Here is a 27,796-nt window from a genome sequence, read left to right as displayed (position 1 = left end):
AACACTGATTCACTGCATTACAGATCCTGGTATGTGTCTACATTGAGGTCTCATCAGCTTTGACTTTGGAATTTATCACTGCAGTTCCACTCCTTTGAGATTGCTTTACCTTTGGTGTATTCCTCTAACACCTCTGCTGGCTGCCAGGAAGAGGGGGAGTCTGGCACTCTGCTACTCTCCTCCAGGCAGCTGGCATTGGGGTGATGCTGGTGAGTAAGCAGCTGTGAGCTCCATGTGTTTGCATGTGTATGAGACTGAACCAGGATTCTTCTGAAGAAGCTTGAAGATGAAATTGCCGAGAATTTTTGCCTGAAGCAAGGGATGTTTCCCATGTTTAAGACAAGCAGCAACCTGTAGTCAGAAGGAAGAAGGGACTGAATTCACTCCAGAAGTATTTCTCGGAGATCTTTTTTTCCAGGTAAGCTTCCAACTCTGGGAGGAATAAGGGGCAACAGGGTCTAGTATCCTAAGCACTAAAACTGGGATGGCTTCTGAAATCTGCTTGCCTTTCCCCCTCTGCAGAACAGAGATAAATCTTTATGTTTCTGGCACTCCCTTTTTTAGACTGGAAATGTAAATTAGCCAATGGAAGATGATTTTTGTGAGACTTGAAGCCACAGAAATGGGAGGGAGGGCTTTTTTTTAACACTACCTTTAGCCTGCCTGTACACTAGTGGTAAATACCATTGGCCGTCCTGAATTGTGTATTTAAACAGTAGAATAATGAGTGTTGTAGGAACGCTGTGAAAGCAAGTACGATTAAGTAAATAGATCTGAGCTTACAGCTTAAATTCATCTTGTTTGTTTCGAACACTGACCGTTTTTGTTCTGTTGGAAGTGAAATGAAGGTGGCTCCTATTTTGGGAACTTGACCTCCAAGTTTTTTCAGGCTTGGTTTGAAGAAACACCACTGAAACAAGAGCAGGGAGGTAGAATATATATATATATTTTTAAGCTACACCTGATCAACCAGTTCATCACTACTGAAAACTGCAGAGAGGCAAGAAAGCAGCAGAGAGCTCCTTGTCCCAGCTGCAGCCTTATTTAAGGTACGGAAATAAAAACCTTGAATAGACAGACATGACTCTGTAAAAAATGACGAGCAACATCTAAAAAACCTTTATCGTCAGTATCGCGTTCTCCCCAGTATAAACCCAAACCTGAAACTCTTCTTAGCTGAGCAGTGCCTAGAGGGGAGGCTGCGCTCTGCTGAGACTGCAGAGCGGTTGGGTGAGATTGCCTGGGGAAGGGTGCTGGTGCCCAGTATTGAGGCAAGGGCTGATGGCCAGCAGGGGGTCAGTGCCAGCAGTCGTTGCGTAATGTGGTGCTGTCTCTTCAGTTGGCTTTGCCAGGTGCAGGAGCAGTTTATGCAGTTGGACGCCGTTGCTGCAGTTTGATTCACTTTGTAGGAATAGTTGAGATGAGGAAACGTCTGCCAGCTTCACAGTCAGGAGTCAGGAGTCATCCATTCTGCCTCTGACACTTGGGGATCATTAATGAATAACTCTTACAACATTAATCTAGGGCAGCTTCCAAGAATCCAGTGTACTTGTAGTCTGGAACATATTATGATCTGATTTGTTACCCAGAGAAAACAAAAACTGTGAAGAGGTGTTTACCCATTGTGTGGACTTCATGAACAGTGATCTCCCAAAGCCTTCCAGATATACTTAGCAGTATATTTGGAGATCAGACTCAGAATCAGAGGAGATCTGAGAGAAATGGAGGAGTGGGTAAATACAAGGGAGTAAATGATACTGCTAGAGAACACGTAGCTCAGTGAGATAGGTAAATGGGATGCTAATTGGAGAGGAAGATTGGTGTTTAATTAAAATTCGTGCTAACAAAAAGACTCTTAGTAGCAAAATAAATAATAGCAGGACACGAGTAATTCCTGTCTGTGGAGATACTCAACACCTCATTGTATAAAAACGTGTTCCTCATACTGATACATACCCTTTCAAACTAGAGGATGAATATCCTCAGCAGTTTGAACAGAGACAAGTGAACTCATAATGTCAGCCTGCTAGCTTGGGCCACCTGTAGTATCTGCAGTCCTACTGATGGCCTTCCAGTTGTCTGATTTTTCTCCCTGCACTGCACAAAGCCATGTAGAAAAAAAAGCAGGCTCTGGGCAAGCCATTTTTGAGCCCTTCATGCTAGTGAGCTGCCCAGTTTGCGTATGCACATAATTAATTTGCAGCAATCAGAACTCCTGATTGCGCAGTGAGAAGTGTGGAAGATAGAAATACTGATTCTGCCTCTTCCTCCCAACTCACAAACTTGCAGAAGCTCTTCAGGCTTTTGTGTGCTCTTCCAAGTTCTAAATACATTCTCTCTAAGCTCTGCAAAACAGCAGCCTAAGTGATATAAATCTGAGCCAATGAACAGCATTGCCATTTATTTCTGTGTCATCTAAAACCATGTTTTAAAAAGTCTCTTAGAATTTCAGGTAGCTTGCCACCTGCTCACTTACATTACCTGGCTACTTCTAATTTGTGGCCTGTGATCACCTTCATAATGTGTTGTGGACTAAGATTGCTGAGAAGGAAATGAAAGAATTTTCCAGATGATGACCCAAGTATTTCTGTAAGGAACCTTTGCTGAAGCATTTATATTTACCAATGTCTATATCGGTGACTTAGTTTCTATCAGGAAAGACCAAAAATCACTCTTACGGAAGGGAACATTTAACTTTTTACCTTTATCTGTTGTAGAAGTTGCTACCTGAGATGAAAATAACACACTTCTTGTTTTTCTGAATTATGCTAATAAACCACTAATTGTCACCTATAACCAGTTAATCCTTTGCAAACCACCCTATGGACTCCAGTGCACTGACAGCTCATGGAGATAAGGGAAACTGAGGGTACAGAATCATGGTATGCTTCTTTCAGTGGCAGAACAAGAAGGTCCAGTTCCAGCACGGCAGGTTGTTGGCTCCTGACTTGTGTGGCTGAGCTGTATGCCAGGCCTTTGAAACAATCCGAAGTTAAAAATAGGTTAGATATTAGTTAAAAAAAATTAAATAACCGGGGCTAACCCTTCACCTACCTCTTTGCCTTGCCAAACAAGCTGTTTTTTTCTTAATGCGAGTAGCTGTATTGATTAGCTGCATGGTGTGGCAGCTGCACGAGGACGGAAAGCAAGCTGCAGTATGAATGAGTGGCATGCAGTAGTGCCTGTGAGAGGAAAGGGATTCCTTGGCCCACCTCAGCAACTGGAAGTGGTTGAGCAAAAATTGGATGGGATTGCTGGGATGGCCAGCCTTTCCCCTCTTCTTTCCTTTATGTTCCATTCAAACTGCTGCTGCTCTACCAGCCTTAATCCAAAACCCACTGCACCACTGCAGTACAAAGCATCCTCCTGCATTTGTTGTGGGGTGGCTATTGCTGAGAGGGTGGCTATGATGCCCAATCCCCCAGCACTGGATTAACAGCACAGCTCTGAGCTGGGCTGCATGCCTTCAGCTGCACTGTCAGCAAGGGCAGTTGTTTCCTGCCTCCACAGGGCAGCAGATGGGGTGGGAGCCTGCTTTGCTGCACTGAGCCATGTGGCTGGCTTTTGACAAGCGTAAATTGCAGCCCTCAAATTATTCAGGGCCTTTGAGAGTTTGGGTTTGAACGTACCCAGAGGTAGAGAGTCACTAATAACAGCAAATGGTATTAGGCTTTCGCTGCCATTATTTTAGCCACGAGGAATTGTCTGAATTCTGGTTAATACTTCTGCAATAGCTGGCTGACCTAGTTATTCTGAACAGGAGCTGTATTCTGTATTCCTCTTATGTCAGCCAGGGATTTCAATCTGCCTTTCTATAGCATCTTTAAGGATCGCAGCATGCTTGGAAAAACAACGGATTAAGCTTCCTCTCTTCTGGGGGAAAGAAGCATTGTCAAAGCCCTTTTACTGGAGTGCAAAATGGTGACCTGCAAGATCTGTGAAGAGATGGGCTGTGCTGACTTTGTCATGTTGCCATCGCAAGGCTTGTCAGCCTGACTTCTGCAGGAAGCACAGCTCCTACCTCTTGGACAGGGCTGCACAGGCTTGTCTGGAGGAGCATGATGTTACTTGTAGGATTGTTAATCCTGGGGGATGCTTAGAAGCCCACCTTACAAGCTTATGGAGTGGGAGTGCAAAAAAGGCCTCATCCTGATGGGATCTCCAGGATGCTACCTTTACAGCATCAGCGATGCACAATAAGCAGGAGATAGCCCTAGCACGTAAGCAAGTGATCCAGATAGTGCTCTCAAAATTTTCTGCCCACCTCTGAATGCAACTGGGGAAAGGCAGCTAAACAGTAGGTACTTATTTAAAGTGAAACTGCCTCTGGATTACTCCCTTCTCATCTCTAGTCCTGGCTAATTTGGTGCTGATTAGGAGACTTGCAGACTTCTACCTTTTGCTTCCTCCCACCAGCTGTTGCTTTGTGGATTTGCAACGCACTCTTTCTCCCAGTGACCCCTGCATCCCAGATGTTAGCACAGCTTTGCGCTTCCCTGGCCAGTTTGCTCTGGATATCAAGAGCCCTGGAAGAGAAGGGGGACACTAATGGAAGTGCAACTGTACTTCCCAGTGAATCCCAAGGCACAGAGCAGCTCTGCTGGAAGATCCAGCTCTGAAGCACATGCTAGCTGCATGGATGGGATTGCCTTAATCCTTACTGGGATTTCCTGAACGCATCAGAGTTACTATACCTGCAGTACAGATGAAGTGGGCTCAAACAAAAGTGAAGCAGGAGGTGAAGAACTGGTTCTGTCCTGCTGCATTGCCATGGATGGGCAGGATGAGGAAAGGGGAGAGATCAGCAGTTTTTATCTGAAATTTGCTCTGCTCTATGTCTGACACAGAGTACAGAATGGCCATTTGCTGCGTAAATAGATGAGATAAGCAGGCTGCAATGCAAGCATTTAGTCAGTGTGCCCTGCAGCACTTCTTGCTTGCTGGTGATGGCTTCCATAGGTAGGGCAGACGGATTGGAATGAGCAGCGTGCAGCGTAGCAGCTGTAGGTGGAGCGGGGTGTGTGTGCGTGTGTTTATAGAAATGTGTGTGCTTAATTATTTACATTATCTCGTGCAGCTCTCCAGGTGAGAAGCGAGCTGTGGGCAGGGAAGGAGCAGTAAGATTTTTTAATAAAGGGACAAACACTGAAGGGGGAAATTAGAGATGCATCACTTTTACTGGTAAATTTTTCTTCAAAGTGTGTAGGACTGCTGGGACTGAATTTGTGAAGAGGAAGACTGGAAAGTGCCCGAGTTTTTCATTAAAATTATAGGCAGCAGAGGTTCACAGCAACTCAAAGCTACCTCGGTTCCATCTAAGCTTGTGTCCTGACAAGTAAAATCAGGCTCTTTCATTTATAAAGTGCTCGCGCCTTGTTCTAGAAGACTGTCTTAGCATGTAAAAACATAAAGTATAATACGTATGCAAATGTGAAGCCAGTTCCAAGCCTGGGTGACTCCTTGTAGAATACAAATGCCATTTCTCTGTGACGTTCCCATTGCTGCGGTTGTGGAGATGGCTGACTCCTCACTGACTGGCACATCAGCAAGGTGTAGATGTGACAGATGACAGTGATGCTCTGCACTCAGTGTCATTTTTCCTCCACACCTGGAAGGGTTACGCTCTGTTTCCTCATCTCTGATCTTCCACAGCTGTTTTTCTCCCTTGTAAGCACCAGCCTTTCAGTGAAAAAAAATGCTGACCCCTCTCCTGATTGTAGCTTATTTACTGTTAATGTGAAAATTTTTGATTGCATCTGTGTATGGAGAGGGAGGCAAGTTAATGCCCAGACAGAAAGTGGCTAACTTTATTTCCTACACCCCAGGGATGCTGCTGTGAGGTAACAGGCCTCAGTGAATCAGACCACTGGTGAACCAGTAAGGAGGAAAATGGGAATGGGGAAATGTACTACAAGGTGCTGGCAGACCTTTGCTGCACAAGCAGCTATAATATGACATTTCTTCATTTTAAGGGCAGTACCTAGCTTAGGATTAAGCCAGCATTGTTTATTGTTGGTGGTTGCTAGAGGCAAAGAATCTACTTTTGTTTGCAGAGTAGCCGGTGGGTTTGCTGATATGATCTCTGACGTCTCCCCTTGTAATCCCCAAAGCCTCTGACCCCTGCAACCTGCGCACTGCTCAGCACTGCCCGTGTCCTAGCCAAACCTCTATTTCCACGAGCCAGCAAACCCTGAGGCACAGCACAGGATTATAGGGTGATAGCAGCGCCTTCAGACCTTGTAGCACTGACTCATGCCGAGCAACAGAGGAGAAGTAAAAGCGCCAGGTCATGTACCATGCGTCTGCAATGCAAATAAATTGGTGGGTTCTGTTATAGCCAGCAATGCAGCGGGCTATCAAAGCTTTCCTGCCGAGAATGACAGAGGATGGATGGCAGGTCCTGAAGTCTGGAGCCGGGCGACACGGGAGATGTTGGGATTTATTAGGAGCTGCAGCAGCTCCAGGCCCTAAGGCTGTGGAGCAGAGAGAGAGGAGCTAACAAGCAAGGCAAAGCTTTAATAGGTCAGTATGAAATGAGGAGGGGTGGAGGGAAATGGGAGATGATCATCCTAAGCTTCTTGCCTGAGCCCTTGTAAGCTGTGGTGCCCAGGTGTAAGCGAGCTCCCCTCTCTCTTCCCCCTCCAGGAGAAGGCACGATGGTCCTGGGAGGCTCTGCTATCAGTGTGTCCTTTCCCTTGGAACGCGGATCTGAGGCTCCTCTGTGCTGAGCGTGCCTGTGTCCCATCTGCTCCCACGCCCTGAAATCAAACTCAGCAGCTCAGGTGAAGCAGGCACTGTGCAAACATGTCAGGAGTGCCTCCACCCCTTTTCCTTCTCCCGCTCTCTCCCGCCGTCTTTCTCTCCCAAGTTTATCGGCGCCTCAGCGGATCGCGGTGGCAGAGAGCTTCCACCTCACTGCTGGGTCCGGAGCAATGAGGAGCCGCGGGTAAGCTCCGTCCTGCTGCTTTGGGGACCCGCGCTTGCTTGCTTTAAAGCAGTAGCCACGCTGTCCTAATGGCTGCTGCTCCGCGCAGTTTGTTCCCTCTGTTTACACAGGACTGGGTTTGTCAGCTTAAACTCATGTCTGTGCTCCCCAGTGGCTGTGCTGCTATGGCTTAACCCCTTCCCTTCGCAGCTAAGCCTTGCCACTTCCGAGAGCGAGCACGGCAACCACACGTGCATTGGCAGTGCCAGCCTTGGGCAAAATGAGAGGTGGATGGTTCAGGGGGGTCATGCAATCTTTTCCTCTCAAGGGATGGTTCTGGAAGGCGAGAAAATCCAGGAGCTGGATTCCTTTGGGAAGGAGTTCACTTCATCTTTACTCCTATAGCCCAGCAACACCATCCTCCAATCGGCTTTGCTGCATGGCAGTGGGAGAGTTTCCCTGCAGACCCTTCTTTCTCCTCTCATTTGGAATTGTCCTCTCCCGGCATTGCTGGACTGCCAGTAAGATCTTCGGTTTTTTGCTTTCCACTGTCTTTTAGATGGGCTGAGGTGTGGGTCTGTGGTGTCTGGCAATTTAACCTATGAATGCGTGAAAATGATGGAAAGTGTGTTGTTGAATCTTGCAGGGTGATGCTCTTAAACCATCGGGGTGATGGAGGGGTTAAGATTACTCTGGGTGATGCTTGGGAAAGCTGACAGCATGTCAGGAGCATGCATGCTCATTGTTTTTATGTGAGGCGTAGCAACATCTCTGAAGTCTGTTATGTCCGTGAGGACCCTCGCCATGTGTGATGAAGAAGCCTAATTGACTCACCAATTAGAGCCCCTCGTGTCTGCACTCCTGACCTGGCAGCAGCGCTAGCCAAGATGCTTTCAGCATACCTATTAAAACACTACATGGTAGTACTCTTGTGTGTCTGGGCGTGTGAGTGTATCTTGGCTATCTGAAAGCTCCTATTTAAGTTATTATCAACAATTCTATTGCCCGTTTGTACCTAATTATTTTTGCCAAGTGCTAACCAACGTACACAGACATGCATCTCATCTCACAGCTACAGAAAGTAGTCCCATCCACAAATGTTTGCTGATGCATCTGTTTTCTTCTTTGCCAGGACATTAAAGTCTTAATGTATTTGGGGAGAGAGTACTGAAGAAAAAGCAAACAACAGAAGAGAAGTTTGTGGCTGGTGAGTGAGAGCTCCATGGGGCTTTGGGATGTTTGCTGAGTCTTCCTCTGCTTTTCTAAGTGTTGAATTAAGGTAAAATCTGAGCAGCTGAGCCCCTTTAGAGCTGCTGGGGTCCGGAGTGCTGCTGTATGGCTCTCTCTGAAGCCTCATCCCTTTGAACAGCCACATTCTTGATGGCATGATTTCCATATTCTCTGCCTTGATCTGCATGTCCTGCCTGCTAAGTGCGAGTGATGGTTTATGAAGCTAGTAACAAAGACAGCTGATCAAATAAGGAAAAGAGCTATCAACAACTAGTTTGCTGGATTAGTAACTGTGCTTCAAGAAGGACAGCCTGTTCCCCATACAGGGGTTGTTTTTGCCTAGATGGTGCACGAATGGTGTATGTATGTACCTGGAAACAATATCCTGAGTACTATTGCTATGGCTTGCAAACATGGGAAAGTCTCGCTTGGTTTTCATTTAGAAAGAGCAGCACTATAGAAGCTTGACTTTCCAGTTTCTAACCAGAAAAAAAAAAGAGTGCTCTTTTTAATCTGCTCCTCCAGTGTGCACTGCACATCATTTTCCTTTTCAGTGCCCATGGAGTTATCATGCAGAAATCTCATGATATGAAGAGCTGTGGGTCAGCTCTGCATATATAGAAGTTAGCAAGAGCAGCTGAAGTTTAATCAACATGTTATCCTGATGCAGCAGACTTTCAGATCTTGCCATGGAAGGCTCTGAACTAGAGGATCAGTTTCCCGGCCTCTCGTGCTCCTGGGGTAGCGCACATTCTGTGCAGTAGTGTACAGAGTGGGGACTTGGCCAAGTCTGGTCTATTATGATTTAAATTTCTTTATCAGTTAGTGTTGTTTAATAGCAGCAGTGAGTAGCAAGGCACTGAGTCAGCCGGGCTGCGGGGCTTAAGCTGCACTCTCCTCCCCGTGTGTTGGGACTCTGTGCCCGGGCTGCAGTTTGCTCATCAGTCATCCCATGGGCTGTAGCCCACATGGTATGGAGGAGCACAGACAGAACCACAGGACGTGGCACTCAGTGTGCTGTGCTTGGTGTGGCCTGCTCCCCAGATGCAGCCTAACGCTTTGCCTCCTTCCTTTGCCATGTGACTCAGTAGGCCAGATGGGGCCCCTTTCCCTTGTCCCAACATAACCCTCTGCCTGACACATGAGATGTTATTGTTCATCTGAATTTTTGCAGTCAGAGCTCGAAATGTTGATATTCTAATCTTGGTAACATCTTTATGCTGACTTAGAGTGAAGACTGAAGCTCCATAGCTACATGTTGCTTTCTGCAAGAGCTTTTATATACGTTCCAGAACGAATTTGGTCTGGTATGGCTAAAACATGCCTAGAAGTGTGACACTGACCAGCATCCAAAACAACCTGCATAGATAGACATTCACTGTATTTTAGGCTTCAGTCCTTATGTGTGAGCAAGGAAATGGGAAGAAGGAGACAGTACCATAGGCTTCCAGACCCCGTTCAGTGCTGCAAAAACTGTCAAGCAGTTGGGTTCTTTTTCTCATTTGTCTGAATTAAACCTGGCAATATAACAGAGATATCTCCCTCTAAGCTTATTTCTCATGTAATATTAATCCGTGCGTGTGTCTGTGCAGGATTTAGAGCATTCCATCAGTTCATACCAACACATAGCTTTGCTGTTGGGAGCTGTGGGGGTGAGAGGAGTGGAAGGAAAGGACTTGAAATAGGGGAAGTGATAGCAGGCAAACATCCATTCTTCCTTTAGGGAACCAAAGTATCTAACCCAGCATTTTGAAAACGAGTATAGCAAATGAATGTGGCTGGGGTATGAGGCTCTCTGCTCTTAAATCCCATTTCAGATTTCAGACTATTTACCTTTTCTTTCCCCTTTTTGCCCACCCTTTGTTGTCTTTTTTTTTTTTTTCCGTATGAAATCACTTGCAGATTTTGAAGCTCCTCAGGGAAGGAACCTGTCATTTTTCTTTGTCTGCAGAATGCTGTGAATATCTGCAGTTTGTTATAAATAACATCTCAGAATCCTCAGGGGGGTAAACATGAGGGCTTTAGAAGGTATGGAATGCAGCGATTGCCATCTGTGCATGTTCTCATGTGCATAGGTGTACATGAACATAAGCACATATGCCCACAGCATGCACTGATAGTGGCCTATTTAGCTTCTGCACTTGAAATGTGTTGAATTAGTGATTTGTATAGCAAAATGTGGAAATACATTGTTGGTTTTTTTCCCTTTTAATTGGTGGATTCTCTGGGATCTTCTTCATCTTCTGACCCACATGTTGCAGTTCCTCAGGTCCTGAGTTCTTCTCTTCCTTTCTCCATCCTCCCTTGGCTGGCAAGCATTGTCAGCTGGAGGAGTATTTAGCAATCACAGGAGCTGCTTGCTTTAGCCTGGGCACTGCTTGTTATCTCCTGCCCAGGGAGGGACGTCGTGAGCTGCGGCCAGATCTGTGAGACCAGCAGAATAAGCACTGAGTGAGTTCAGTTGCTGCAGCAAGGAGGGGGAGGGACAGCTTATTTTTAACTGGAAGCTACACGAGTGAGGCTGAAGTAGCTCTCTGCTGGATTTGCTATCAGCAAGTGTACGTGTGAGTGAATGAGCATGTGCACAGATAAGTGCAGCACATCTATACCAATGGAGTACAGAATTGGATGCATGCAGGGTGGTGGCAAGTCAAATTAAAGAAGTGTGTGCTTGCCTCTTTGTCTGCTGGTTTGAACTCTTGTTTTGTAACAAGCAATTCCTGATCATGCCTTTCTATCTACTTTCTATTCTGTGCCCTGCTTCTCCTTTAGGTTGCTTGCCTCCCAGTCCTTGCTCTGTTCCTAACTCCGATTTCCCTTTCTCTCTTCCATCCCCAATCTTCCCACCCCTCCCTCTCCTAGGAGCCTGACCCTTCTCTCTTCTTGCCCCTCCTTCCCACCGATCCCTCCCCCTGCTCTGAATGCTGTGGGATTTTTTCTCATGCTCACTGGCAGATGTGACAGCTTTTGGAACTGTATCATCTAGAAACAGCTATATCTGGAGTTGAAAAATCTAACGTGGTTTCCCAGGCAGCAGGAATGGATCGCTGAGAGAATTTCAATCTCCGACTGCTTTTGTCTCGTGGTAGTGACTTTTATTATTTCTGTTTGTGACATTTCTTCAATTGTCAGCAATGAATGAAGGACTGAAGTCTAGGAGGTTATTATAATATCGGTGTCACAGTGTTTGTGTTGTTATATTAAAGGGATGCTGTCTGCATTTAAATTCAGGTTTGTCTTGATTTACAAAATCTTTTATGCTTAACAAATTTGTATTAATTTCTTGCTAAATTAGAAAAGGCCTGTTTTGTGTTCTCTGTTTCAACATTCTGTAGCTGGATATTGGAAGTAAAAACAGCTTTTGCATGAAAGCCACAAAGTGAGAGGAGACTGCTTAAATACAGACCTTCTCAATGAGATGCAAAACCTACACAGATTATTCGAAATCCAGTGGGTTGCAATCACTATTTTTAACAATGTATGAATTTCAGTGGTGCAGTGTACCTTTAAACCACCTGTCTGATATGGCAGTGTCTTTATGATAGTAGATTGATGGAGACTACATAAAGCAAATGTCATTGGATGCACGGTGTTGTATTGTATTTGGACTTGATGCTTTCATGTAGAGGAACTAAGTGCTTTCCAGGTGTTGATTGGCAGGTGCAGTCATGTAAATTCACAAATGCACATTGTTTATACTTAGGCAAAGCGATATGTTGGCATTGAGCTGCTGTTCTGCTTAGGGCTGAGATGTCACCCAGGCTGTAAATCTGAGCCTTTTCAGCCTTGCAGTTTAGCTGTAATCATTCGTCTTCTGGTTCAAAAACAATTGATACTGAAAGAGCTAATGGCTGCGGTGTGTTTAAAACCACGTTTTACAGGACCCCTGGCCATGTGAAACCATTAAAAAGCAAACTTAAAAGACAGTGTGTGTTATGCCCTGAGTATCTTCTCATAATAGAGATGGGATGAAGAATGAAGCTGCAAGATTAGGAGCAGTAGAAGGAAAGACACAGTTTAAAGCAGTAACATTGCTGTAATGCCCCTACTCTGGTGGTTCAAGTAGCTGCCACAACTGATGTGTGATCAGCAATTCAGAACTTCAGCAGTGGATACAGTACTCCAGATACACTACTTAGTTACTACGCAGCACCTAGGGGCATTAGAGGCAGATCACTGAGTTTGGGTAGTTGCAGTACACCTGGAGCACAGGCCTCTCTTCCCTCAGGCTCTCCATGAAGAAGTACTTGGGTTTCCATTGGAACACATTCTGAGCCAAGCAGGAGCTCCCACCCTCTTTTGTACTTTTACTGTAATAGTTATGGATTGCAATGGGCATTGTCAGTGTGCAAAGGCTGTGTTTCACCAAGGATGGATTGCATGGCTGGGGATGTAGATGGTGCAAAAACCCATCTATGACATGTAAACACTTCCCTTTGTAGGGGCTGGTGGGTCATGACAAACATGTCATGGACTAAAGTTACATTATGTGTTTCCATATTAAATGCTAGAAGTTTACCACCTACCATAGTTTATATTGAATAAATGAATGGCTAGGGTAAATGTTGTGGGTACAAGATTATTAACTGAGAGTTGTGGGAAACACTTAATCAGAAGAGCTGCCTTCTTTTCAATGATTTTGGCTATTTTTCAACTATTTCTCTGTCCTTTTATTTCCAGAAGTTCAGAAGCAGCATATATGGGTCCATTTCTTAGAGTGCTACAGCAGTATAGCAGTTTGCTAGGCCATTTTCTACAAATGAGCAAGTGTAATCACGTCAACTCCATGGTTGTGCAAGTGCTTGTTACTGGAGAATGATTTTAATGCAATATAATTAGCTAATATAATTGATATGTGATGTTAGTGATTGGGCAGATAGCGTCCTGGATAGTGGATAGTGATAGGACAAGGGGGAATGGTCTTAAACTGAGACAGGGGAGGTTTAGATATTAGGAGGAAGTTTTTCACACAGAGGGTGGTGATGCACTGGAACAGGTTGCCCAGGGAGGTTGTGGATGCCCCATCCCTGGGGGTTGAAACTACGTGATCACTGTGGTCCTTTTCAACCCTTGTATGATTCTGTGATCCAGACGTGCAGGAGCACTGATGGCACTGCTTTCTCTCACTCAGACATCATGTTCCGCAAAAAGAAGAAGAAACGCCCTGAGATCTCAGCTCCGCAGAACTTTGAGCATCGTGTCCACACTTCGTTTGACCCAAAAGAGGGCAAATTTGTGGGCCTGCCACCTCAATGGCAGAATATTCTAGACACGCTGAGGCGCCCCAAGCCAGTTGTGGACCCTTCAAGGATCACCCGGATGCAGCTCCAGCCTATGAAGGTAAGAGAAGGGGACTTCTCTTTCCAGTTCCCTGGGCCAGCAGTGTGGGAATGTTGAGGGATATGTATTCAAGTAGGAGTAAGGATGGGGTCCATAAGGAATTCACTGGATAGGAAGTAGTCTGTGCTTTGGTAACACTATTTTTGAGTTTATAGTAACTTCATCAGAAATAAGGACGTCCTTAGCTGCAGTAGTGTCACTGTTCAAATAACCAGCTTGTCATTCTCGTGGGTGGGCAAATTTGGCTGGCGATTAAGTTGACAGGGAAGCCTGAGTGGGAGAGAGCAGGGTAGCACTAGCTTGCAGTTCATGAATGTCTGAATGAATGAGGAAGAACAGGGAGTAGGGCTGTACTTGGGTTTAGGCTAACGGGGTTTGTAAAGCAGCCATTTGAATGGAAAGTGAGACATAGTAAACAGGTGAATTTCCTTTAGTAAGGAGAAAAAGGTACTTGCAGATCCTTGCAGATGGGTGAATTCAGACGGTTTTCTTGCTTGGATGATCATTAATAATGGTCATCAGAAAACTGTGCTCCTAAGTCTTCAGGGATCTGGTATGTGAAGTGAGGTAGATTCATACTGACCTCTGGGAAAGGGCAATGATAGGTGGTGACAGAACGGCTGCATTTGAAGTCTTGCTAGCCTGTGGGAACTTTTGGTTCTCTGTTTAAAAAAAAAAAAACAAACCAACAAAAACTCAGTCCTATGATGGCCTAAAAACTGAAAGGTAAGTTAAAAAAAGGAGATAGTACTACTTGGATTTCAGGAGGAACTTAAAAGGAAATAGCTGTCTACCTGTTGAACATTCTTAGCCTTTTGTGCACAGTTGCCTAACATCTGAGGACTATATGGGACTATATTTTAGCATAATGCAGGTACTAATGCAAAGCCTGTAATTTAAATGGCATATCATTTGAACAGAATGCTGATTTATAGGGGAAAAATCTGCTCGGGAAGAGTAGGCAAAATAAAAAGGGAGGAGGTATTGCCCTTTGTTTTGCAGTGTCCTGAATCTGCGTTGAGGTAAGCGTAGTAGGTGATAGAACCAGAGAAAATATACAATAGGAGCCCAACTTGGTTAGAGCTCTAATGAGCTTAAACTGCGGGATGATTGCTCAGATGGGTGGAAACTAGGTCAAGTTAGAAAGGGCAAATAAAAAAGAAATTTATGGAGGGAAAAAACTGGAAGGCCGAGGCACAAAGAGAGATGTTATTCTCAGAGAACATAAAGGGCACTCAGGAAACATCATAAGCACACTGAGGAGGAGGATGAAGGAAAGAATTTGTTCATTGCTCATTTTGGAAGGAAGTTAATAACAGAGGACACGGAGAGTTTTTTAATGTTTAATGATTTTTCTTCAGTCTTAATTGAAAAGGTTAACTGTGATTAGCTCGCTAGCACAACACGAGCACAAAGGGGTAAGAGCTCAGGCTAGAATAAGATAGAAACATATGAGACTTCTTAAATAAGTTGGATGTTTTCAAGTCAGCTGGGTCTAACAAAATTCAAGGAATTACAGATCAGGCAGAATAATTTCAATTCCCAGAAAGAAACTGGAACAAATAAGCAAGTCATCTATTTGCAGTCATTTTCCATAGATAACAGGGTGAGAGCTGGCAGCCAGCAAGGATTTGTCAAAACCAAGACACTCATGTTGAGCAATGGAGTTTCCTTCAGTCATGAAGTAGAAGACTTTGGGTCAGAGGGAGATGATAGATCTCTCCTATTCCTTGCCTTAGGCTCCTGACATTGTTACCTATGGCATTCCCAGAGCAAACTGGGCAAATTCTTAGTAAATATTAGGAAAAGTATACTCAAAGAACAGATTGAGGCATCACTGTCAAAATAGAAATGTTGTCCCAAGTGTGATACTGGTCAGTTCTTTCACCTATCACACATCTGTGGATAGCAAAAGCAGGAAGGTGTTGCAAAACTTTGAGAACCCAGCAGTATTTAAAAACTAGAGAAGTATCTTCAACTGTTTTTGTTTGTTTGTTTGTTTGTTTGTTTGTTTTCTCCCCCATTAAGTCCAAATGCAAACGCTGAGACTCTGGAACAGGTTGCCCAGCAAGATTGTTTATGCCCTCTCTGCAGAAGCATTCAAGGCCAGGATGGATGGGGCTGTGAGCAACCTGTCTAGAGGGAGGTGTCCCTGCCTATAGCAGGGGGTTGGAACCTGGTGATCTTAAAGGTCCCTTCCAACCCAAACCATTCTGTGATTCCCTTAGATTGTATCCCAAAGGTGATGGCTTCTATTAAATTCATTCCAACAAATTCCTGCTCTATGATACCAGTCAAAAATGAGATTATGTATAAGTACTGAGCACTCAGGCATAAGATCCTGAATTCAACTTTTCATAGTTTTTCCTCCTCACATGCACTGTGAGTAGCTTGGAAAAAGTCAATTTTCTTTTGAAAATATCACATCTAAATCTTGGTTAGAAAGGCGTGATCTTGGTGGGAGCATTCCATGCAGATCTGGCTCAAGTTTGGATGCATGCTCATTAATTCAATGCAGCCTTTAAGCAAGACATTAGAACACAGTTAACTCCCATCTTCACTGCCCACTGGGGAGATAGAACTGACTTAATGCAGTGCAACAGGAGTGACTTGAGTCTAATTGAAAGAAGTTTTAACTAGGTGAGGATGGTGTAACAGGAGCAGAATTTCCTGCTACAGGTGATGTTGTGCATGCAACATCATGAGTTGGGTTATCCTTTCTTCATCTTGTTTGACAAAGTCTTTCTCCTCTGCCTTTCGTTCCCAGACACTGAATGAACCAGATGCTCGTTTTGTTCACTGTGGTGGCATTCTGCTGAGATTACTGGAGTTGCTGTTTTGCACCAGCTAAATATTAGGCTTGGTGTAATTAATTCAGCATCTTTAGAAAATCCCCAGAGTTCAGTTAGCAAACAGGAGATTGCCATTACTCCAGGGAAGGATTTTCCTCAGGCAGAGGTTCATGAAAGTGTAGGAGGCATTTTGTGTTGTGAATTTCTGTGAAGAAATGAAACGTTTTGGTTTCCAGCCCTAAAAAAGCTTCTGTAAGCTTTTCAGTTTTAGAATAAACAAGGTAGAGTGCTATATAATATACTGACAGCTTCAAATGTCCTACTTCTACAGTGCTGTGGCTTGTTTGGATGGATGCCTTATTCTTTATCCTTTGCTTACAAGGCAAGTTGTGAGCTGTTGTGACCCTTCGTTCGTCACTTTTAATTATAATAGCTTGGCAAAACAGAGCAGGAATATAGTTTGGGAACAGTGTGGTCTTCACTGGTCAAGATTAAAATGAATTAGCAAAAATGGAGAACCAGACTAAGGGACGCTGATTACAACACTGCTGAGAATGCAACAGGGGAGAGATGGGCCTTAGACTGGACTAGCAAGGTGGTTTTTGGCAGATGGAGATTGCAGTGTGCTGTAACTTCTTCAGGAGCACAATTCCAGCAGAAGGGAGCTAGAACTGCTGACGACACCCCAGTGTGGCTCTGATGTTTTAGCCATTAGGTGGCAAGAGCAGCAGCAGGAGCCACTGTTCTGAAAGCAGTGCTACTTCTGTTAAAGAAGTCTGAGTCTGCTTTGGCTACACAGACAAAACATAACCCTTGTCAAACAATCTGAACCTCAAATTTTACAGCTCTAACATTTTCACTTTTTCCCTGTGTGTTTTGCAGACAGTCGTGAGGGGCAGCACTGTGGAAGTGGAAGGCTACATCTCTGGGATACTCAACGACATCCAGAAGCTTTCTGCCATCAGTTCCAACACTCTGAGGGGAAGGAGCCCCACCAGCAGGAGGAGAGCTCAGTCCCTTGGGCTCCTGGGAGAAGACAGACCCCCAGATATGTATCTTCAGAGCCCCGAGGGAGAGTGGGCAGACAAATACGGAAACTACCTCAATTGCAATGGTGGGACCAAGGTGACACGAAGGCAGACTATGTGGCCAGATTACAAACCCAGGATGGATGGACAGTCTCACCCTAATGGTATGGTCATGAAAGCACAGTCCCTTGGGCCTTCGGAGTTCCAGGACGCTGACAGTAGCTGTCTCCAGCGTGCTTCTTGTCTGCAGCACATGCCAGCTCTGCCAGGGGACAGTGACAAAATGGGCAAAAGGAGCTTGGAAGAGTGCTGGCCTCAACCTTGTCTGGTACGACAGGCAAACTCTAGGCCCTCAGGAGAAGGCAGCCCCAGCTCCAAATCGAGGGAGAACAGCTTGAAAAGGAGGCTGTTACGCAGCGTGTTCCCCTCCTCCAGCAGCTCAAACAAGTCAGGCCCTTCCCTGCATATAAAGGTACCATTATTCAGTATTTTTCATTGAGCTCACACTTTGTCTTTACACTTCCAGAGGTTCCTTTCACAGCTGAGCAAATTTGATTGCAAACAATGCACAACCAGCCATTACTGTTGTGGTTAATGCTGGAATCAAAATAGCCCTGGCTAGAGGAAACACACAATCCTGAGCTCTGCAGCATACACCACTAGGCACAGCTCAAAATGGCAGCCAGATCTGCACAGGAAAGCCTTGTTAGCATATCTGTGCTCTTGCAGGTAGATAGGCTGAGAAGGAGATAGTGGGCTTACTAATCATTGTCCTGCTGTTATAAAAGCATAACTTAAATGCAATTGTACTAACACAAATGCAACTTTTGCCATTTGGAAAATGGCCATCGTTTACATTAGGTATGTATTGTTTGCCTGTGCAGAATAGGACTGCTTCAGGAGTTTGCTGGATGTAGCTGTGTCTGCCAGCTTGCCTAGAACAGGAATGCTTGCATCCATCCTGTTCGACCGACTGTGCTGTCAGACAGGAAATCTGAGTGCGGGCACCAGGGAAGGTGGAGCATTCCTTGCTTTGCCCTGGGAGAACTGGGAGAACACTGACATAGCACAGTGTCCAGAGACTGGAGCTGTGTGCACAGGGCTGTCACATTCCCAGGGCAGGAAACAATACTGATGTGTGGTTAGCCAAACATGTGCGAGCTTGCATGCGAGTTGTGCCCTTTTGCATGCTCTAGGTTATATAAAACCCCTTTTTTTCCCTCCGTTTGGAGACAAAACAAGAGTTGGGAAATAGATATTCTGTTGCCATGAGCGTGTCTGCACAGGACTGCAGGGGTGGAGCTGGGAAATGAAGAGGAAGTAACTTCTGACAGTTGGTGTTTGTGCACTGCAGCACCGCAGTGCCAGCATGGAATCACACAGTCGTGGTCTGGGACTCTGGTTATGCAGATACTGCCATTCTCACAAATCCTTGATTAAATACCAAGCTGCATAGAAATTAAAGTCTAGACAATTGTTTTATGGAAGAAAATGAGTGTTCTTTTTTTAAAAAAAGTTCTCTGTTGCTTACGTTCAGTTCCCATGCCCTTGCTATTAAGTTTGTTAGCAATTTGTCTGAACTGCAAGAGCAAGAAAGGCAGCTGCTTTGAAGTTCTTATTTGTGCTGTAATACACATGGTTGCTTTGCTCCTTCTGAAGTGCTGCCTTGTCAGATCCACCATTGCTGTAAATGCACCAAAGGAAGGGTGATATATTTTATATCTAGCCTGCTGGATGCTGTTAAGTTTTAATTGCTCAGCATTTCCAGGGTGAGTGTGAGCGCTCCAAGATTTCTCCTGCTTGGGGGATCTGTGTGATGCTAGCATGGGAATGCATATCCCGAAGCCACATCACTGCAGGCTGTGATCTTACAAACCGGCAGGCTTGGAGCATGAGCGGGAGGTCTCCAAAAGGGCCTTGAGTGCTCCAGGAAAGGGCACTGCTGATCCAAAGTCATTGAAGGCTGTGGTGAGCGGGGGATAGGGTGAGGTGCAGGTGGCCCTGTAGGGATGGCAGCCTGCAGCTGCTTTGCTTCATGATGCTGTTCCCAAAACAGCTTTAACTCTGTGTCTGATCGACAGCAGCGCTCTGCAGGTACCAGCAGAATGTGCAGGGAGAGTTTTCAGTAGGCAGAGTGTAATTACCCGAAGGGAATTAGGCCAAGACTTCAAAGTGATTTACAGCTTTGGTGTGAATCTTCTTTCCTTTTATATATAGGAAGATCAGAGGCACAGAGGGATAAATGATTTTCAAATGCTCTGCAACTCAGGTTGCCCCTGAGTTTTGGTGGCGAGGCTGGAATGCTTTTTAACAAGGGCCGTTTTTACTGTGGGTTTTGTTGTGTGTGTGTTTTGTTGTTGTTACTGATATCTCAGGAGCCTCTCTGCCTCATTTGAATCATAGGATCATAGAATGGCCTGGGTTGAAAAAGACCACAATGATCATTTAGTCTCAACCCCCCTGCTATATGCAGGGTCGCCAACCACCAGACCAGGCTGCCCAGAGCCACATCCAGCCCAGCCTTGAATGCCTGCAGGAATGGGGCATCCACAACCTCTCTGGGCAATTTTGGAGCTCCTTAAAGCGTAACACCCGCTCTGCAACTTAATTCTTGAACATGGATGATGTGTGGCTTCTTCCAGTCACGCAGCTGGAGACAAGAACCCGGAGATCTTAACTTGGGTCTGCTACATAATATGTTAGCTGATGTATACCTCTCCAAATTAACCTAATCAGCACTTCTCCTTTCTTCTGCTTCCATTTTTCCCAAAGCCTACTGCTTTCTTCAGACCCCAGCAGTGGGGCTCACCGCGCAGCCCCGCGGCCAAAGCCCAGTCCCTCCCATCAGATCAGCCCACGTCTGATTTTCCCAGGCTCATTTCGGAAGCTGGTACCCCCCAGAAGTCACTGACAGCGGAGAAGGCGATAGCAGTGCCCCAAGGCAGGCCATCACCAGCTGGATCTCCCCGAAACCGGCAGACTCAGACGAGTTCCAGCAACCTGCACCTTCCCCAGGACTCCTCTGGGAAAGCACAGCCGGCGAGCGAGGACCCCGTGGTTGTGACTCATGAGCAGTTCAAAGCTGCCCTTAGGATGGTGGTGGACCAAGGAGATCCGCGGACGTTGCTGGAGAATTACATAAAGATTGGTGAAGGGTCCACAGGTATCGTCTGTATTGCTCGAGAGAAGCACTCAGGGCGGCAGGTGGCGGTGAAAATGATGGATCTGAGGAAGCAGCAGCGCCGGGAGCTCCTTTTCAATGAGGTGAGTTTTTATAATAAGAGAGGGGTTTATGCTGCCCACCATAAGCCATGCTAGCAGGAGGGGTGGGAAGAGCAAGAGGCATCTTTTTAACAGAATTATGCTAGAAGCAAGGAAAAGAATGGCTGGGAGAGGGAGGCAACTGCATTTGAGTGACTGTGCGTATTGACTTTGTGGGTAGGGTTAGTGGTGCTCGGTGATCAGCTGTTCCCTCTGTGGTGTTCCTTCTAGGTGGTGATAATGAGGGACTACCAACATGTCAACGTAGTCGAGATGTACAAGAGCTACCTGGTGGGAGAGGAGCTCTGGGTACTGATGGAGTTCCTGCAGGGGGGGGCCCTCACTGACATTGTGTCTCAGATCAGGTGAGAAGCAATACCCAAAACATCAACGCTTTCGTCTTCACCTCACAGGCAACAGCAGATCAGAGACTTCTGGGAGGAGTAGTATCCCTCAGAGCTCTTGTGATGCTTTGCGATTATCACTGTCGTCCTTTGGGAGCGTGCAATGGTACTTCGGATGGAGAAAGGAACTCACTGCACTTCTGATCCCCTTGGATCTCCATTGTTCATTTGTTTGATGACCTTCCCTGTAAAGCACAGTACTCTTAAAAAGTCTTGTTTATTCTCTCCATTGCATCCTGGCCAGGAAGCCCATTGAATAGCTATTAAAAAACACGCAAATTATTTGCAGTGGTACAACCTTAGTGAGGTTGAAGTGGTGGTTAACTCCTCCAGAAAGGTGCGGCAGAGCCTTGAGATCTGGACTCCTTCCCAAATGTCGCTGCCTAAAGATAGCAACTCCTGGACACTTTCCTAAATTTGTTTTGGTATCCACACCACTTCATATTCATTAATCTCCAAAACATTTCTGTAGGGCAAAGGAGTTATTCTTGAATGACCTCTCTAGAGTCCCACTCACAAGGAGTTCTGGTGATGTCTGTCCAACCCTGGAGCACCTCTCACAACTGTAAACTAGCGCAGGGAGCTCCAAAGAAAACACTGACCAAGAACCTCTATAGAAAAAGCTTTCCTTTTTTGAAAATTCAGAATCTTATTTGAATCATAGAATGGCTTGGGTTGGAGAGGACCCAAAGGATCATCAAGTTCCAACTCCCCCGCCACAGGCAGGGCCACCAACCTCCAGAATTGGATTGCAGTTCAGTAGTATTGCTAAAACTAATTGTTCAGAGGCACATCTCAGGGATGGAGAGCCAGGGTTTCTCTTCAGTATCTGCTCCCAGACAGGAAACAGAATGTTTAGTCCCAAAGAATGCTGAGTTACTGCATTGCAGAGCCAGTGAAGCTCCTGTAGCTTGCAGCTGATGTTAGTAGAGCCAATAGAGCTACAGATTAAAAAAATAGTAATAATTCTGGAAAGGCTTATGAAAGGTTTATGTAGTGAGACTGAATTCCATTGCGGGATGTCAGCCTAGATGTTATTTCACAAAGCCTTCCTTTGAACCCTTTAATGAATACTTGTTTTTCCACACAGTGGAAACAGGATCTTTTATAACCATAACGTTTATCCAAAGTAAGCTTCAAGCCTTTATCAGTTTTTCACAGGGAGGAAAACACCCTCATTTACCTCATTAAATACTTGCTGAAGGTGATAACTGATTTGCATCTCCAGGAGTCAGCTAATCCCCTCATAATCTCTCTTACACCATGCAATCACTTGACTGAAACCAAATTCCATACATTACATACTGAACGTATACCTCCTTATCTTCGAGAACCACAGAGTTCAGATGTATCAGCTTTTCTTAGAGCTCATGCACTGAGAATCGAAAGTACTCAGAATATTTCAGTGGTGATTTACAATTCTTAAGTCAGTCTACACGTGCAGAAAATGCTGGCTTTAGCTCCTAATACAACAGATAATTTTCATTTCTACTCTTTTTCTTACACTTGGTCATGAGGGTTCTTGTGTTGGTATTCCAGGTTGCTAAAGATGAGGTTCTTGGTCTTTGTATACAGTGTGCTAACATAAATTACTGAAATTCAAATTTAGTCTCTTCTCCTGTTTGTAATCTGTACTACCTTTAGCTAAGCATAAGACTATCCAGATATCTAGCTGCATGAAACTGCACTGAGCATTGACAGTGACTGTGACTTAGTAGTATCCACAGAAGGGTACAATTCCATTAAAAAATTATGTCCTTAATTTCAGGCTAAACGAAGAGCAAATTGCAACAGTGTGTGAATCAGTGCTGCAGGCTCTTTCCTACCTTCACTCTCAGGGGGTCATTCACCGAGACATTAAGAGCGACTCTATTCTTCTGACACTGGATGGAAGGGTAGGTCTCCTTGGCCAAAATGTTTCCTGGATTCTGTTGCAGCCTTAGTCTGCTTCTTTATTTCCTTTCTGTTCAGTCTCTATATGTCATTTTCCTACTGCTTTTTGTCTTCTTTACCTTTTGTGCTTTCCTCTGTAGAATGGTAGAATGGTTTGGGTTGGAAGGGACCTTCAAGGTCATTTAGTTCCATGTAGTTAAAACTTGGTTGCTTTTCTCTTTGCGCAGGTCAAGCTGTCAGATTTTGGTTTCTGTGCTCAGATCAGTAAAGATGTACCTAAAAGAAAGTCCCTGGTAGGTACTCCCTACTGGATGGCTCCAGAAGTTATTGCAAGGGTACCATACACTACTGAGGTAAGGGGCAATTTCCCTGATGTCAGAAGAGGTAGGAAATGGTATTCTGAGGTGTCACAGCACTAGGGTCTCTAGGAAAAGCAGCTAGGTTCTCTTTGGAATAGAAACCTAACAGGTGACTGCAGATCTGAATGTGATGTATCAACATGACCTGAAGCAATTCCGCTTCCTGGAACAAGGTGTAAACTTACCCTGTCTTTATACCTGAAGATTGTCATGTGCCTGTGTACACTACAGTGTGGACAGATGTTAGCAGGGAGTAGTCTGTGATGATATGTGGATCAGCAAATGAATCGGTGCCATGAAGGGTGGGGAGGAGAGCAGGGAAGGCACAAATGGGAGCTCAGAAATGATGGGCAGGTGGCAGCAGCTGGATTTGTATTGTTCAGCAACTGTCCAGGTGTAGCACAAGCGGTTGCTTGCAGACCTTTGGATGTTGCAATCACAGTGTGGAGCAGTGGAAAGCTGTCTTTGTTAAACTGCAGTGAGGGATCCAAGAGCATCAAGGAGATTGATGTTTTACTATCCCAGTAACGCTTGTCATAGGTGGAGTGGGTGTTGTAACCTTTGTGAAAGCAACAAAGCGAGAACCTGTTGCTTTGAGCTGTGTGCATAGACATGTCGTTGTCCCCACAGGTAGACATCTGGTCTCTGGGGATCATGGTGATAGAGATGGTGGATGGAGAACCACCCTATTTCAGTGATTCTCCAGTCCAGGCAATGAAGAGACTCCGTGACAGCCCTCCTCCCAAACTGAAAAACTTCCACAGGGTGAGCATATTGGCAAAACTTGTAAACCTGATGATTATCATGGGGAAACACACATACCAGCTGTTCCCTGTAAAGCTGGCAGTGAAAGCGGCCATGCTAGAACATGTTTCTTGGGGATCTTCTTTGGCTCTGGTTCCTCCGTGGACGCAAGCTGCTGCTGACAGCTAGTGGCTGTTTTGGGAAACAGTCCCAATAATCTAAGGTTGCTTGGGCATAAACCTGATGGTGCAAATCAAAGCTGCTTCAGGTGGAGCCAGTATTTAGTATCTTGCTCATCTTCTAAAAGCAAACAGGAGACTCACTGCTCTTGAGAGTTTCCAGCTCAGCAGCTTTCAGGAATGCAAAGGCTACATTACGGTCAAAGCAAGAAAGCACAGTACAGACAGCAGCTCATGAAGGATGCTGCAGGTGCTTTGAAGATCAGCTCATCTTCGTGGTTTCTTATGAAAAACTATCAGTGACATAAGAAATATAGTGATTGCTTTTTAGTCCTCACTTAGAACAGTCCTCATTTCATTTCAGTCCAAGCTTCTGAGATCAAAAAGCTTCTGCAGCATTCTGAGCTCTCCGGCCTTTCCAATTAATCAGAATATCTTCAGCTGCTAAACCTGAATTATTTAACAGAGCAGACTTCTGAGCTAACAGCATACACTCAAACATCAACAGCTGCTGTCTTTCCTATTTGCCTTTGCAACTCTAATTAAAATGTCAGGGTTGCATTCAGGACCCGCATAGGCAGCGTAAAACCATTTGTGGTCTGCATCACTTGGTAGGATGACCCCATTGCAGGCTGTGAAAGCCAGAGCCCTTCACAAGGTGAGCTGTGCTCACTGCTGTCCGGGGAAGCAAACTCCATCCTCCTCTCTTCCTGCTCTCTGAAATGGGGCCCAGCACCTGCTGTGAATTCAGCCCTCCATTCTGATTACCCGTAATGGTTCACTGAGGTCAGTTACTGTGGTATGGGGTGCAACAAGCTAAACAGACACCCCTTGGAATGGTCTCTGCTGCTTTTCTAAAGTGTAGGCAGGTTTACTGACAGGATGATAAAGGCTGGGTCCTGGTGCTCAGCTGTGTTGCGCCTTTTCCCTCTGGCCATCACAGTGGTTCTTCAAAGCACTCGTGAAACAAGCTGTAGCTCACTGTGAAAAGTATTTTGTGATCTACTGCTGAGCTAACCAGAGCTAAGAAAATGCCCCCGGTCTAAAATGGATGTAATTAGTGGCATTAAAATAAATAAATATATACCAAGTTCATTTTTTATTCAGTTTTAATGACACAGAGGATTACTATCAGCGAGAGATGAGCAGAGTCTTTTAGCAGCTCTTGAGCCTGGCTACTCAACTGGCTTCAATGTGCATATTTTAAAGGACAGAGGAAATTTAGTTTATCATAGAAATAGAATCATTAAGGCTGTAAAGGACCTCTCAGGTCATCTAGTCCAACTCTCCACCCATCCCCACCATGTTCACATGGTACGCTGCTCCGCAGTTTCTTAATCTTCTCAAGCATCAAGTTTCCAGGTTTTCAAAACCTACTTGGGAGTCTGGTTTAAATACTTTTCCCACACTTCTATGGCCAGTAAAAGAAGGAATTGGCCAACTCTTCACACCCAAGTTGATGTGCCTCAGGGAGCAGGAAGAGATGAAATTCAGAAAGGAGCAAATAACAAAATGGAAAACAAAATTAGCTTCAGTTTAAGGACATGGCATGCATTCATCTTAGAAACTAAAGTTAGAAAGTTGAATTAAGCAATGCTACCTTGGTAGCCTGTTGTCAAATGTTGCCTCTGCTTCATGGGCTTGAATTGGTTGGTTGCTTTTTCACAGACTTCTCCAGTTCTGAGAGACTTCTTGGAAAGGATGTTGACACGGGAGCCGCTAGAAAGAGCAACAGCACAGGAACTTCTGGATCATCCCTTTCTGCTCCAGACAGGGCTCCCAGAGTGCCTGGTCCCCCTTATCCAGCAATACAGAAAGCGTACCTCTACCTGCTGACTTCACGGAAGGGAAAATGCTGGGAAAAGGTAACACGTAACAGACAATCAGGAGACCAGGCAGTCTTGTCCTGTGAATGGTGCTCAGAACTAGTCAGTGGTCTTCTCACAGGATGGGTCCTTGTGTTCTCTGCCTTTGTGACTTCTCTTTTGCTAAAGACAATCAATGCATACTCAATAAGACCGTGTTTTTCTCAAGAGCAAAGCAGGTGCTGGATGACTTCTGGATCACTTCTTCCAAAGAATGGCATTTGTATGTGGATCTGAGGTTGTGTATCTGAATGCTTGCAAGTTCCTGCAAACCTCGGCTGCTGACTACTGAACTGAAACAAAATTTCCCAACTAGAAATGTGACCTTCGCTTTGTCAGACATACACTGGAGTACTGAGCTCACTTAAATGTACATTGTGGGGCACAGATGCCTTTCAAGTCTCCAACAATGCACAATGACTTCACAATTTTTTTTCTCCACAGACGATTTTAATTTTCAGTTAAATGTGGACCTAGAATGCTGTACATATTTTCCCAGGGAGCAGATGTGATATGTACATATTTGTTTTCCAATGGCTCTCTTGCATCAACATACTTCTCTTTGGCTGAGAAATATGTATGGTTTAGTGGTCAGTCTTGAATCCATTTCATTACCTTAAACTTTTGGAGGGGAGACCGTTGGAGGGGTAACGCTTTGGGAATGCTCTGGGAGACAGAATGAGAAAGTTTCAGCTGTCCTGCCTATATCCCAGGAGAGATTTTTATGTGCACAGCAAGGCTATTTGTTCAGCCTCCCTCTCCCTTGCTTGCTACTGCAGAACATGGGGAGAAGGGAAACTTTTGATGTATGTTTTGTAATTGGTATGTCCTTCCCCTTTCAGCCCCTTGGTGATATGTTCAGAAGGGTTCTGGTTGTCTAAGCAGCTCTCACAGTTATTTTAAAATAGATTTAGGTATTTTGTATGATGCAGTTTCTGATCAGTGAGATACTCGAGGTAATTTGGCTCTAGGTCAGGATGTCACATTGTACAGTGGTGGTGCATATTGTTGTGAGGTCTCAAGAATGTGTCTTATGTATGAAAGTGGGATCCCGTTTTCAAACTCAGATACAAATTTATTGAAAATTAAGTTATTCTTGGGACTGTCGTGCTGTCTCAGATACTCTTCATTGCATTTTCTTCAGAAGATGTTGATAATCTCTGTCCTCTGCTGTTTACTCCAATGATAGATCCTGCTTCAGAATTGAAGCCACAGTTGATTACTTGAAGTAATTTGGGATGGAATTCATCTGCACTGTTGTCAGTCACCTAAATGGTGGGCACCCAGACTGCGAAGCACATCGGTTGCCTCTGTAGACCGTGGTGAGAGGAGCACCTCCAGAAGGTGATTCAGCTCCAGTACTTGGATACCTTGTGAGGGATGAGATTGCTGCCTATCAATACCACTCTACCTGTGGCCAGTAGAGTGATCGTAGTGGTCTGCACTGACTGGATGTCTGAGTTTGGGGTTGATAAAGCTAATTGAAATGAATTTACTTAGCTCTTCCTGAGCTGCACGGGAAAGCTTTTGATGTAAAATGTTTCTGTATTCCAGATATTCTGCTTTTTGTTTTTTTTTTTTTAATGCGAAAGAGCAGGGCTTTAAGAAGATTTATAATTTGAAACAAGTGATCCTGCTCACCTGTAGTTGTGAATCCTTTGCACTTGTGTTTTAAATTAAAGTAGACCTTGATTTATTCATATGCCTGTTGCATTGATGAGATGCTTTAAAATGTGTCTATAGTCCAGAGTTGTAAGGGAAGAAGAACATGCACCT

The 27,796-nt window shown here is 45.0% G+C and overlaps 1 protein-coding gene across 9 annotated transcripts; it reads left to right on the top strand.

The window, feature by feature from the left end:
• Positions 1 to 27,693, top strand: PAK6 (p21 (RAC1) activated kinase 6). 9 transcript variants are annotated; one of them, XM_048947706.1, is made up of 13 exons: positions 1 to 418; positions 6,646 to 6,946; positions 7,254 to 7,446; positions 8,058 to 8,132; positions 11,018 to 11,237; positions 13,287 to 13,495; positions 17,170 to 17,787; positions 20,088 to 20,579; positions 20,808 to 20,941; positions 22,749 to 22,875; positions 23,101 to 23,226; positions 23,863 to 23,997; positions 25,824 to 27,693. In XM_048947706.1, the coding sequence occupies exons 6-13, from the start codon at positions 13,292 to 13,294 to the stop codon at positions 25,989 to 25,991; spliced, it is 2,004 nt and encodes a 667-aa protein (XP_048803663.1). In that variant the 5' UTR covers positions 1 to 418; positions 6,646 to 6,946; positions 7,254 to 7,446; positions 8,058 to 8,132; positions 11,018 to 11,237; positions 13,287 to 13,291; the 3' UTR covers positions 25,992 to 27,693. The 9 variants fall into 9 exon arrangements, with proteins under 9 accessions (XP_048803663.1, XP_048803662.1, XP_048803665.1 ...); XM_048947705.1 differs by having other exon boundaries at positions 11,018 to 11,240; XM_048947708.1 differs by lacking the exon at positions 11,018 to 11,237 and adding an exon at positions 956 to 1,049 and having other exon boundaries at positions 25,824 to 27,692.
• Positions 27,694 to 27,796: the final 103 nt, after the last annotated feature.

The sequence above is a fragment of the Lagopus muta genome, chromosome 6 (genome assembly GCF_023343835.1).
Source record: "Lagopus muta isolate bLagMut1 chromosome 6, bLagMut1 primary, whole genome shotgun sequence".
NCBI classification, from domain to species: Eukaryota; Metazoa; Chordata; class Aves; order Galliformes; family Phasianidae; genus Lagopus; species Lagopus muta.
The sequence above is the reverse complement of the archived record's forward strand: the minus strand, read 5'-3'. Positions and strand labels throughout refer to the sequence as shown.

What these genes read in the sequence shown, in the direction of transcription:
- PAK6 (XM_048947713.1), top strand. Translation starts at nt 13,292, where the DNA reads ATGTTCCGCAAAAAGAAGAAGAAACGCCCTGAGATCTCAGCTCCGCAG. An exon ending in TGCAGCTCCAGCCTATGAAG is followed by an intron (nt 13,496 to 17,169) that starts GTAAGAGAAGGG and finishes TGTGTTTTGCAG; the next exon opens with ACAGTCGTGAGGGGCAGCAC. An exon ending in GGGTACCATACACTACTGAG is followed by an intron (nt 23,227 to 23,862) that starts GTAAGGGGCAAT and finishes TTGTCCCCACAG; the next exon opens with GTAGACATCTGGTCTCTGGG.